Source organism: Aspergillus tubingensis, assembly GCF_013340325.1.
Source record: "Aspergillus tubingensis WU-2223L DNA, scaffold_4, whole genome shotgun sequence".
Lineage (NCBI taxonomy): Eukaryota > Fungi > Ascomycota > Eurotiomycetes > Eurotiales > Aspergillaceae > Aspergillus > Aspergillus tubingensis.
The window spans coordinates 891,341-903,630 of record NW_023336278.1 but is presented as its reverse complement, the minus strand read 5'-3'; the positions used below and the strand labels follow the sequence as shown (position 1 = coordinate 903,630).

At 51.8% G+C, this 12,290-nt stretch overlaps 5 protein-coding genes across 5 annotated transcripts; 2 read left to right on the top strand and 3 right to left on the bottom strand.

Annotated features, from left to right (window-relative positions):
• Positions 1 to 212: 212 nt before the first annotated feature.
• AtWU_02856 (putative oligosaccharyltransferase subunit ribophorin II) lies at positions 213 to 1,265 on the bottom strand (the record flags this gene model as incomplete). The annotated part of the gene is made up of 4 exons (XM_035497969.1): positions 213 to 452; positions 504 to 788; positions 846 to 1,044; positions 1,120 to 1,265. 4 exons carry the CDS (start codon positions 1,263 to 1,265, stop codon positions 213 to 215), a joined length of 870 nt encoding a protein of 289 aa, XP_035353862.1.
• A 947-nt stretch (positions 1,266 to 2,212) lies between these two features.
• On the top strand, positions 2,213 to 5,078 carry AtWU_02855 (putative GPI-anchored cell surface glycoprotein; the record flags this gene model as incomplete). Its single annotated transcript, XM_035497968.1, has 2 exons — positions 2,213 to 2,302; positions 2,364 to 5,078. 2 exons carry the CDS (start codon positions 2,213 to 2,215, stop codon positions 5,076 to 5,078), a joined length of 2,805 nt encoding a protein of 934 aa, XP_035353861.1.
• Positions 5,079 to 6,949: 1,871 nt separating this feature from the next.
• Positions 6,950 to 7,412, top strand: AtWU_02854 (uncharacterized protein; the record flags this gene model as incomplete). The annotated part of the gene is made up of 3 exons (XM_035497967.1): positions 6,950 to 7,053; positions 7,149 to 7,213; positions 7,297 to 7,412. The coding sequence occupies 3 exons, from the start codon at positions 6,950 to 6,952 to the stop codon at positions 7,410 to 7,412; spliced, it is 285 nt and encodes a 94-aa protein (XP_035353860.1).
• A 303-nt stretch (positions 7,413 to 7,715) lies between these two features.
• AtWU_02853 (histidine phosphatase family protein) lies at positions 7,716 to 9,221 on the bottom strand (the record flags this gene model as incomplete). The annotated part of the gene is made up of 2 exons (XM_035497966.1): positions 7,716 to 9,075; positions 9,178 to 9,221. The coding sequence occupies 2 exons, from the start codon at positions 9,219 to 9,221 to the stop codon at positions 7,716 to 7,718; spliced, it is 1,404 nt and encodes a 467-aa protein (XP_035353859.1).
• Positions 9,222 to 10,468: 1,247 nt separating this feature from the next.
• Positions 10,469 to 11,959, bottom strand: AtWU_02852 (uncharacterized protein; the record flags this gene model as incomplete). Its single annotated transcript, XM_035497965.1, has 1 exon — positions 10,469 to 11,959. One exon carries the CDS (start codon positions 11,957 to 11,959, stop codon positions 10,469 to 10,471), a length of 1,491 nt encoding a protein of 496 aa, XP_035353858.1.
• Between the last annotated feature and the right edge of the window lie 331 nt (positions 11,960 to 12,290).

Sequence of the window (12,290 nt, the reverse complement as noted above, 5' to 3'; positions counted from 1 at the left end):
TATTGTGGTTTGGGAGGTGGGAGACCCCTGACTGTCTAGGTAGTATTTTTATAGAGATGTGTTATAATAAGTATCGTTTAGTAGATGCGAAAATCCTATTCATGTCTGTTTTGCTACACTCATACAGTAAGGCTTGTCTGCACATGCCTGGTTCCCTACAGGAACACTACTTCAAAGATACTCACTCAGGCAGCAGTAGTCCAGTACTGCGTTTACCTGAGTCCGGCAAGCCGTCTGCCCTGGACTTCACCCAGAGCGCGGCTACCGCTGACGAATGCGACGGATCCGGCCACTGCGACGGCAGGGAGGATCTGGAAGAGAGTCCAAGAACTATAGTACAGGAAGAAGATGCCCTCGATGGAGAGGAGGGAGCCAAGGAACACAATGTGAGGGATAGGAGCCGACTTCAAGGCGGTAGGCAGGTGGTTGACGTTGACGCCGAGGAAGAGCCACTGGAGCAGTGTCAGAGACGTATTGAAAAGAAAGTATAGAGTAGAACTTACCACACCACCCAAAACAGGCAGAGTAGCGAGCACCATGGCGACAAAAGCCAGCGTGATCACAATGGGAGGGCTCTGAGGGTCGCTCTTGAAGATGTGGTGGATCTCAGGAAGCTTTCCATACCGCGAAACCTCGACGGTCGGGACGGGCTCATCGGCGTTACGGGTCACATCCAGCTGGAAGGCAGCAGCATTGTATGCGGTCGACTCGCCGAAGGATCCGATCAGGAATCGGGCCTCAAGAGGCTCGGAGGCGGAAAGGAATTGAACGGGGAGGTCTTTCTGGGTCTGAAGTATACATCAGCTAGGCCCTAGCTGGTTCTGTGTGAAGTGCAAGCCACCTACCAGGTCAAGCCTGGACTTGCCATTGTCTTTGACGTTGAAAGGGTATGAAATGTCCAATCCGGTCTCAGGATCCTGGAGGAGGAGGTACACTTGGTGTGCGTGCTTTCCGGTGCGTCCTTCTTGAGCTGTCAAAGTAACTTTCAAGGTATCGGCAACTCCAAGGGCGATGGGCTTGGTAAGAGCTTTGTTATCGGGGATACTGTCAATTGAGAGATACCATCAGTTCAAAAGTTCCAGAAGAGCAAGATAACATCGTAGAAAATAAGAAACGTACACCTCCTTTACGCCCGCACCGACACCAGCGCCTTTGGTGTTTACTGACACGGTGGCATCAGTAAATCCCCATGCGGAGGCAGCCGCGGTCGGGATAGCAGCAGAAGCCAGCAAGGAGAGCTGGAGAACGGAGTGCCACAGCTGCATGATGAGCGAGAGACCAAAACCACAGCGACCAGGCAGTGTAATGAACGGAAAAGAAGAAAGCGACAAGGCCAAACACCGGGGATATAGCGAGAGGAATGGGAAGCTGGAGCGACGACACGAACAGGCCGAAGCGGAAGATGCGCTAAGATAAGCGCCCGCGGCTTTGGGGCAAGCGGCGGTCCAGTGACCGCCCGCCGCCCGTGCAAGCCCTAATTTCCCGGCATCTCGATGGAGTTCGGGCTGCCAAACATTTCTTCTTCGCTCCCTCGTCCGGACTATCGGGTTTGTCTGCCACTGTTGCGATCCCGGAGATCCTCGAACGGCTCAATAGTCGCTCCTTTGCATTTGCGCCATGTCTTTTATGCCTCTCCTCTAGCCCCGGGAGCCCCCCTGCGCCTGCAGTTTGCCTTGACGTTCCGACTCCTCGCCTCCGCTTCACCGACGGGCCACCCTGGTCTCCGATCACGACGAGTTGGATCTGGGCGGTTGTGGTTACAATTACAACGAGTATAGCTGGATATTGGTACGTGGAGAAGATTGTTGGACTGCTTCGTGCCCCGTTGGTGGTTCATGCCAGGTGTTCTGGGTTTCCAGGAGGTGCCGCTCCTGCTTGCCTCCGTTTTCCGAATCGTCCATCGGCCCTCATTCCATTCACTGACTCTCGCCTCGTCTCACAGGCCCGACAAGCCCCAAATCCCCGTCGCATAACCCTTCCGATCGAATCCCTTCATTTCGACAGGAATAGACTCTGTAGTTCGCCTGCCATCCTGTCCGTTACCTCCGAAGTATCAGTGGTTGTATAATACAGGATTCGGCCGGGACAAGCCGTATTTCGGGGTTGCTGAAGGGATTGAAGTGATTGAGAAACAGTGAACAAGTAAGCCGAACAAAGACCTGAATCCCGTTTTGGGACTTGGGGATTCACCTGGATGAGGCTATTCACTGCGATGGAAGCTAATAACACTGAAGTGGTTGGTAGGGCTTCTGTTGCGAGGGAACTTGGGTCCCCCGCTGCTCTCTCCCTCGACTTGACTCCCGTAAGTCTTCTGCATCTTTCTGCCTCGCGTCTCTTTCTTCGATTTCTAACCAGATCTCTAGAGAGAAACACGTCGAAGTTCGTCTCGTGCGTCACGTAAAACAACTTGTGAACCAGAAGCTCTCCCTTCGAACTTATCTCATTCTTCTATTTCATTACCCCCAACACCTGTCACAACGTCATTCGAAGAACAGTTCTCTTCTTCCAAACGTCGCAAGACGCATCGTTCTGCCACTGTAGACGAGAAAATAGGTTTGAATCAAGAATCTGCCCAAACCCCGAATCAACAAGGTTCTGGTGGTCCCTCGCAGATATCCAACAGCGTCCCTAAGAAAAGAGGACGCGGCAGGAAATCGGCCTTAGCCAACGGTGAGACCGTGCAACCTGCAACTCCTGCTTCCAATCCCAAGCAACAGTCACAGTCGACGTTGCATAACTTTCTGTCAAGAACACTCAAAGATCGACGCAAGTCTCTTGTTACTCAAAACCCGTCAACAAACCCCACCATGTCTACTTCTAACGTCTCCTCTCCCGCCATGAACTCTTCCGCTTCCAACAGCCGCAAGACGCGTAAGTCTATGCCAGCAAAGCTGAACGGCTTTGAGAACAGCGAGAAGACTTCTTCCGTGGACTCTACCTCTTCTCTCACATCTACTCCCAACGCTCAGAGCGGCAAAGCCGATAAAGCTCCCGCTAATTCTGCTGCGTCTGCCACCACTGCTGAAGCTGCTGAAGCCCAGGAGGCTAGCACCAAGCTTGCAACACCTGCTACGCAGCCTCGCTCTACTCCTCGTACCACGACTGCGAGATCTCGTCGCGCCGAACGCAAATCCAGAATGGCTGCGACTCAGAATTCCAAATCAGTGCAGTCTACTCCCGTCTCTGCAGTGAATCGAAGCAGTCACAAGGCTGCCAATTCACAGGTTGCTACTCGAACCAGTTCGCGACCTCAGCGATCTACTCGAAAGTCTGCAATCAACGCCGCAAGCCAGGCCGTGGATGACGCTTCTCTTGAAACACCTTCTTTCCCGAAGACGCCCTTTGGCCGCGTGGTTGCTGACAGCATTGAAAGTACCCCTGCTCTTGACAGCAAGGCTGAATTCGACACCATGTCTGGATACGACTTGGATACCCCCGGAATCGAACGCAGTACTCCGTACGGCGAAAGTTTTCCTTTTGAATACCATGCTGATATGTATGGAAACAAATTTGGTCTTGATGGTTCCAATGAGGGCCCAGGATCCCCAACTGCCAGCTACTCAACCACTACGTCAGCTGCGCGCACTTCTGGAAGAACCAGAAAGCCTACCATTAAAGCTATGGAATCTTTGGAATCTGAGCGGCGCTTCCGCAGAAACCGTGCACCATCATCTAAGCCAGAGTCTGCTCTCAAGGAAGTAAAGGGCAAGGCAGCAGTCAAGAAGACGCGTGCCAACAAACAGGCCAATGCGAAAACAGCTGGTATTGCACAAGCGTCGAAGGCAGGTGTCGATGGAAAATGGGCAGTTTTAGCAAACCGCCTGCTTGACCTGGCCGCGGCAGCTGTTGCTCCAGAATTTGAGCAGTCATCGGAAGCTGAGGGCTGGATCGAAGAGTTACGCAAGGAGTACCTGGAGAAGCAGGAGAAGAAGACCGAAACTCCAGCGGTGCAGTCCGAGGCGGAGCCCGTGACCGAGGCCGCATCCGAAGCGCAGCCCCAGGCAGAGATCGGCGTTGAGGGAATAAGTAAGCCAATCTCTACGTCCGAGACGCACCGGTGGACTGACGAGGATGGGTTCGTTTTTACAGGCCAAAAAAATAAATTTGGCGAAGAGCTTGTCGTTGTAGGCGAAGGCTATTCTTGGTTCCGCCCTAACAACACCTACGGAGACAAATTGCTCCCCCAGCCTCCAATTCGTCTGAAGTCTCATGAACAGTTCGAGAAGGACCGCATCTTCGGATATCCCCCACGCATGGGAGAGCGCAACTTGCCTCAGGATAACAAGATGCCTTTCTTCTTCGAAAACGTGGACGAGGTCAAGGCGACAATCAAGGCTCGGGAGGAGGCCCGCAAGAGAGGAATTGCCGTTGATCGAATGATGCCGGCTGCCTACATCCAAACCTTGATCGCTCAGCACGATGAAACCGCCCCGAAAGACGGTCCAGGTGAAGTGAAAGAGGCCAAAGAGACCAAGGAGCCGACTCGCAAACGGCGCCGCGGCGGCGAAGCCTCAGAGACTACTCAAGTGCCCAAGCGACGCCGGAGGGAGCCAGAGCCGGAACCAACTCCACCAGCTGAGCCGCCCAAGACGCTGCGCATCAAGCTGACCTTGAAGGGAGGAGCGGGTGCAGCGACCAGAAAGCGATCCCATTCTGAGATGGAAGATCAGCCCGCCGAAATGAAGCCTACCGAGACGAAGCCCGCTGAGGGAAAGAGTCAGCAGGAGCGATCCAGCCCTTCCAAAATCCTGAAGCTCGGTCTGCGTCGCAATTACACTCAAGAGATGATCAGACGCACAACTCCAGAAGATCTTGCGATGGGCCCCCCGGAACCACCCAAAGACATCTATGAGGCTTTTAATGTAACTCCCCCTTCTGGACCGCCACCCCGAAACTTCAACACAGCTCCTGGAGGACGTCCCCGTCGCCGTGCTGCGGCTGCCCTGATTGCAGAATTTCAGAATCACGCCGAGGAGAGGGCTCGTCGCGCCAACGCACGCAAACGGAACGTTCCATCGGACAAACCTGACGATCCTAATACTAAACCCAACGGCCAGCCGAATGGCCAACCCAACTGAGACAGTTCTCGATCGTCAGGCTTCACTCGTCCATCGAAAACATCGCATGTTCGCGGTCTGCGAGGCACCTCGACTCGCATACCAACCCGCAGACCGTGAACAGACTGGTCATTGAATAATTTAAGGCTCTCATGAAGTGTGGTTGTTTCTCTCGTTTCTCAATGGCCAGTCACTCATCTAACTTACATGATACATCGCATGTTGGCGGTCTGCGTGGCATCTCAACTCGAATATCAGCCCGCAGACCGCCAACAGACGGGTCATTGAGTAGTTCAAGGCTTTCATGAAGTTAAAGTGGTTGTTTCTCTCGTTTCTCAATGGCCAGGCACTCGTCTAACTAAGAAATTACATCGCATGTTCGCGGTCTGCGAGGCACCTCAACTCGCATATCAGCCCGCAGACCGCGAACAGACTGGCCATTGACTGATTGAAAGGCTTTTGTTGAAGTTAAAGTGGTTGTTTTTCTCGTCTCTCGATCAATGTTTGCAGTCTGCGTGGCATCGCAACTTGGGTATCAGCCCGCAGACCGCAAACAGACTGGCCATTGAGTGATTTAAGGCTTTGATGAGATTGAAGTGATTGTTTATCTCGGTTATCAATGGTCAGTCTACACTCGTCCAACTTATAATACATCGCATGTTCGCAGTCTGCGTGGCATCTCAACAGGAACCTCAACCCGCAGACCCGAACAGACTGGCCATTGGGTGGTTGAAAGGCTTGACGAAGTCAAAGTGATTGTTCGTTTCGATTTACGTGTCTTCGAATCTGCGAGGCATTCGTCTCATTTCCACATCAGCCCGCAGATTCGTTTTCGATTTACCATTGATTGGGGTTTTACGCTTGATGAAGATGAAGTGGCTGTCCAACTTTTCATATTTCTCAGTCGGTTCGGGTCTGCGTGGCATCGAACCTGGCATATCAACTCGCACACCCGAACCGATTGACCATGGAGTGTGTTTTGATGCTTGATGAAGTCACAGTGGTTCAAATATCTCATATCTCTCACTCTGTTTGGGTCTGCGTGGCATCTCAACTTGCATCTCAACCCGCAGACCCGACCGTTGAATGTGGTTCGAAGCTCGATGAAGTTACTGTGGCTGTTTGCATCTTTCAATTCTCTTACCTTGTCACCGGATCTGCGAGGCAACTCATATCTATCCCAACCCGCGGATCCATTCCAACTGTTCATGCTTCTTTCCCATGGTCAGCTTTTCTGTCTCTTTTTCTCTTTTCCTCTCACTCTCAATACTACGGAGTTAAGGGAATCATTTCGAGCCATTCGTGCATAGCGTTCAGTTTCAAAGGCAGGCGATGAAGTTATTGGCGTTCGCTTAGAATCATGCTTTGCTTGTTGCTTTCTTATTCGGTGGTCATTCGAGATCTAGAATGGACCTGGACTCGTTGTATTATCTTGTTTTTCTCTTCTCTTTTTACTTCTATTCTGTACTGTAGGATGAGTTTTAATTCTTCGAACTTCGAAATTGGGTGGAAAGCTACGGCAAATAGCACAGCGGGTTAATTAAATACTACAAATGAAATGAGTACATACTTATTGTGCACTGTTGTAGAATCAGTCAACTTAGCTCTGGTAGATCGGTATAGAACAACATAGATGGAGAGTGATGCCTCAGGCACAAAAGATAATAATCCGACCCTTAAACCACCTGACTTTTCCGCCTCCATCCATCATTCATCCAGCCTTCATAACCATTCATTCCTACGGAGTACTTACATTCCCAATAATCACCCATTCAACATCACTCACTCACTCAACCAAACCAATTCCAAATAAAAACCCCCGAGTGAACCAAACAAAGGAAAGAAAAAAGAAAGAAAGAAAGAAAATGCAGCCCCCCAAACCAAGAGTGATCATGGACCCTCACCACCGCCAACCACTACCACCCCGTGGACAACGTCCAGCAGGAGCAGTGAAAGATATCCGCCAAACAAAAGAATATAAACTTGCTGCGAGACGGTGAGCCACTAACCCCATCCCATCCACTTCTTTCCCTTCCCTTCCCATTTCTTCTAAGTAAAACTAACTAACGTGGGATGGGAATGGGTTCATAGATGGATATCAGTAATGGTGGGATTGCCCATCTTGATGTATACGTCTTGGAGTTTGTATGAGAGGAGTATGTAACCTTTCTTCTTCTTTTCTTCTTCTTTATCTTCCAGGATTTTGCTGTGCATGCTGACGAGGTGGGGTTTTGTGTAGCGTATGGGGATAAGAGGCCGAAGAGATTGGTGGAGAGGTCGTCTGCTTCTTCTACTACTTCTATTACTACTTCGGGGGTGAGTTCTGGGAAGGGTGAGGGGGAGGGGGAGAAGTAAGTAAGTAGGGATTGATTATAGGATGGGTGGACTTGAGGGTAGGGATGGATGTATTGTATTGTATTGTATTTATATGAGGTATGAATTGCGGTGGTTCTTGCATTGGGGAGGAGTGTATAATATTACTTGTTCGTTCCTACGCTGTGCCTTGAGTGGATAATTAAGATGGCTAATAGTTGATTGTGGAATGAGGAAAGAAGGATCTGGATATCTACCGAGGTAGTCACTATCGATATTTTCGATATATAGTTACATGAAGTGATGATATGTAATTTAATACATACAACCCATCAAGATAGTTAGCTAAGCAAAACACTCCGCCCAATCACCCCCAGATCTAGCAAAGCTCAACCCCTTCACAAAGCTATCCCGGGTACATCTCCCCAAAGCATCAGCCGGACAACCATGCAGCGGGACAACGCGATCATTAACCAAGACACGGACCAGCGGCTCCTGCTCGGCCTGGCACTGCATCATCTCAACGTACAGACGCGAAGCAAACGGAACCGTCCAAGCAGACGAAAATCCATCTGTCTGGGTGATATTCTCCACGGTCGTGGTAGACAGCGGCTTGGTGCCGTTATACAGACCCAAAGCAAAGAGGATAGAGATGATACCGTTATCGTGGGAAAAATCCGCGTAGAGAGTAGAGTTGAGCGGAAAGGTAGTCGGGTTAGAGTCCAATGTGTGGTTGGAGCTGGTGTCATCGTGGACAGGCGAGTGGGTGAGACGGGCGATGAGCTCGTTAGCGTAGCCGACGCCCTGGGTCGGGCCGAGCGGGTTACCTGCGCCATGACCGTAGTACTTTTTCAGGGACTGGAGGTAGTCGTAGTTGATCCATTCTTCGTGGGTGAACAGGTCACAGAAGGGGGACAGCTTGGTGTCGACGGTGTTAGTGGAGATAGTGTCGAAGGAGCACATGTCCATGAGGTAGGTCACTTCTGTGTCTGTGAGAGACACGCCAGACAGGTCGTTCTCCAGACGTTGACGAATAGAGGGGACGAACGTGGCGGTGAAATTGGCTTCGACGGTATCGGCCAATTCGCTGTCTTCAAAGACAGTGCAGGTGCCTGGGTCGAGCGTGTTGTTGGATGAGCTGGCCTCGGAAATGACCACGTCGATCTTGGGCGACGATTGGCCAGGCTGGGCACGAGGATCCTTCAACTTGGTGCTCTGGAAGCCCTCGATGAATTTCTTGCCGGAGGCGATCACGCGGCTGGAGCCAGAGGATCGGATGAATGGAATGATGTTCCTTGTGAGCGATTCGTATCGCTGGTAGAACTTGATGCCGGAGTTGACTAGCTCCTGTTCTCCGAAGGGAGTCAGGTCATCTGCACCCAGGCTGTAGTTGTATGTCTTCAGGAAGGCATATTTTCCATCAAAGGTGGTCGCGTTCTGCTGAATCTCCTCAATGAGAGCGGAGTATTTCTTGCCCTTGGAGTCGGTCGGATACCGCGCTCCATGACGGGAGAGGACCTGAGCGAAAGTGACTCTGCATCCGGCGGGCACCTCAGGGGAGATGACCGATTCGTTTGCCAGAGAGAAGAACGGTGCGTATTGACCCCAAAGATGCGAAGTCTCGGAGAAGCATTGATACCCCTGATCGACCGTATCGCAAGTGGATTGATTTCTCGAGGCGGGGACTGCCAGTCCGGAGGTGACTCTGCACAGATAGTCAGCGATCAGTAGTCCCACACAGTCCGAGCTTCAGGGGCCCTCGGAAGGGAGGGTCCTTATTAGACTTTGATAGTGGTGCTTAGCATACCCAGACAGGAGATACAAAGGAAGTAGAACAGCAGAGACGCCCATGATGCCTATGAGAAGTAATTTCTTGCACAGCAGCGAGTGGCAGCTACGGCCATCGCGCCGGACCGGACGGTCCTCATATAACCCCTTCATCCCACCTTGGCATGGTGTGTGATTTTCTACCAGTTCAGGTTAGAAGCTCACAAAGGTGGCCCACGTGCAATGGTGGGATGGATCTTCAGCGGACGAGGCCGAATAGGACGGGAAGTCGACAGGGGACGGAGATATCTAGTGGGAGAAGTGGAGGAGCTTTCTCGAGAGAAAGGCAGCAGATGGTGTTAGTTCCATCTTCATTTATTGCATTCAAGTTGATCGTTGATCCAGCATTGCCGTGGGACGTCTTGATTGGCTGAATCAGAGCACGTGGACGGCGGAAGTTCCCCGTTGGGAAAAGGTGCCTGGATGCCCTAGGCCGCCATCATTTCTCTTAGCAAAGATCTACATGAATGCTTCCACGGCTGAAGATTCTCGGATGCATGTGTCATCAAGTTGTTCCTGTTTATGCTATACAATCTATTTTGCTGTGCCGAAAGCCCGAAAGGACGTGGGGAAATCATAAGAACAGAACGCCGAATGATGAACATCGCCCTCGCTCATTAAAAGTCAGATAACGGCAGTGTCTATAGCCCAATATGAGAAGAAGCAGAAAATCATTCAAAGCAATTTATTTGCTGACATTGCTGCATGCAGCAAGGAGTATCTTCAAAAGTCCACCGTGCAGGCCGTTTAACTCATAGCAAAGCGAAGCAGAGAAACCCAACGCCACCCAACACTTAACCAACAATGGAAAAAAACCAGGAGAGATATAACTGAGTAAATGTGTACGATAAATGTATAAGATAGACAAGTTGCACGATAATACCCGATCATGGAAAGACAAACAAGAGGTAACGACAAAGCCACCTTTCAAAATACCACCCGTCCATACACCTATTTCATATGCTGATCACACGAATCGTGCGCAGAGAGCTTTTCCCAATGCTTAAGATGACTTAGCCTCCGGAGGATATGGAAAGAAAACAAGCCTTTTAGGAACTTTTATGGCTCTCAGTCCCTGATGCGCAAGGGCACGCGGAGGTCGATTACATGACAAAAAAGGAAAATAAGAAATGAAGATATCTCGAGAATGCGTGTCCCACTGGCATTAGTAGCCCTCCCTGCGAGCCGCCAGAAGTATCGTAGAGTAATCCGATACTCGAGATGTCAAAGCCAGATTAGGCGTCCGATGTTCACGTTTGCTATTCATCTCTTCAAGAGCTTCGCGCCCATTGTCCCGGAAACTGGGGCAGTGATCTTGCTTGCTGGTCGTCGGGCAGCAGACCTCGGTCAACGTGGGCTGCCGGATACGAAGTCGGAGTGGCCGACCACGTCACGGGCGGCCTGGTTGACGAACCGGCCATCAGGTGAGATGGCGCTGGCGCCAGCTTCCCACTTCCAGAAGTGTTCTCGACCATCTTTCTGGCCTCCGAGGCATGCCATGTGGCCTCGCGCTCAGAGGCGGTGGACTCGAAAGGCGGTCGTAGGGTAAGCGGGGATGCTGGCCTGGCCGGAAGCTGACCTGTAGGCACCAAGCGGGAGACGTGTTCACGGAAGAAATCCCTCTCAGAGCGATAGAAATCCCGTTCCTGCATCAGAGATCGGATTTGATCGTCACGCCTTTTCAACTCTTCAGTCTTCTTCTGGATCTCCTCCAGCTGCCCAGCGATCTTCTGCTCCAGCTGCATCTCGTTTCTCTTCCGATTCCGGAACCGCCTCGATGCATCACTGTTCGCCTTTCGTTTCTCTGCTTGGCTAGAAGACCCTGATTTCAGATCTAGTATGCAAGGAATCATGCCAGGGTAAGGGGGATTCTCTGGTTGGGCTCCCGTAGTAGCCGCTTCTTCCCCTGTGGACCTTGGTCCTGCTATGACTGAAGGCAAGCGAGCGGCGGGCTCACTGGATCCGTACGCGGATGCATTGAGGAACGACGGTGTAGTTTGCTGCATTGGCGCAGCAGACACTGCTGGAGATGACCGCCCGAGCTGACTGTAAGCAGAAACAGGGGTTGTAGGGCTTGTTTCCTGGGAGCTTGGGGCAGGCGTAGGGTTGGCGCTTGTCCGACGGCTGTGGAAAGTTGGAGTCGAATGCATGGAGATTGGAGCCGGTGCAGGATGCGTAGATGTCGAAACCGACTGCCCAGGATATGGATCAGCGGATAGGGGAGAGCCAGGAGCTGCTGAATAAGAGGCTAGACGAGATGGGTGAGCCAGAGGAGACTGTGAAACACCCAGTCTCTGGGCGTAACCACCTCCCGTTGAAACAAACCGCGCAGAAGGAGAAGCTGGGGCGATGGCCTGATGATGCTTCATGGCGGGGGACGCAGAGAGACGTTTTGCTGGGTGAACGGAGGGAGAGGGAAGATGGACTGATGGGGAGGAGGGCAGTCGGGCATGGGATGGTGACGATGAAGTAGTCGGCACCTGGGACCCTAATGGTTCGCGACCGGGTTCTGCCGCAATGACTGCTGCTTTTGACGGTGGGTTCAAGATCGACTCAACGCCGATGGAACGAAGCTGAGTAGATTTCACGGAAGGTTCCACAGGAGCTGATGGTTGCCAGGAAAGAGGCCGGGGACGCACAGGGTCCGGTCCATCGGAAGATGCAGAGTCATCGTCTGAGCGAGGCCGCTTTCTACCAAACGTACTGTGATCCTCGGCCGGATGTGCATCGCCTGGGGAAGGACCAGTCAAGGTGGACGACATATGCTCCGATTCTCTTTCGATAGATCGATGGAGCGACCTAGGGCATTGCTGGGCCCCCTCTCTCTCTAGATGAGCTGGAGACTCGTGAAGAGCTGCCTGAGAGAGGGAGCCGGCGGGTTGGGCAAGATGGTAGCCTGACAGCGAATGATATTGTTGCGAGGAATGAACCGGGTGGGAGTATGGAAGACTCGCCAACACACTGATCCCGAGGGTAGCCACGGTGAAAGGAAAATCACGGAACCAATAGAGATAAAAATAAAGGGACAAAAGGAGGACCAGGTGGGAGAAACCCGGTTGCTTCAAGGGAAGAAGTGAAACCTCAATATCATAC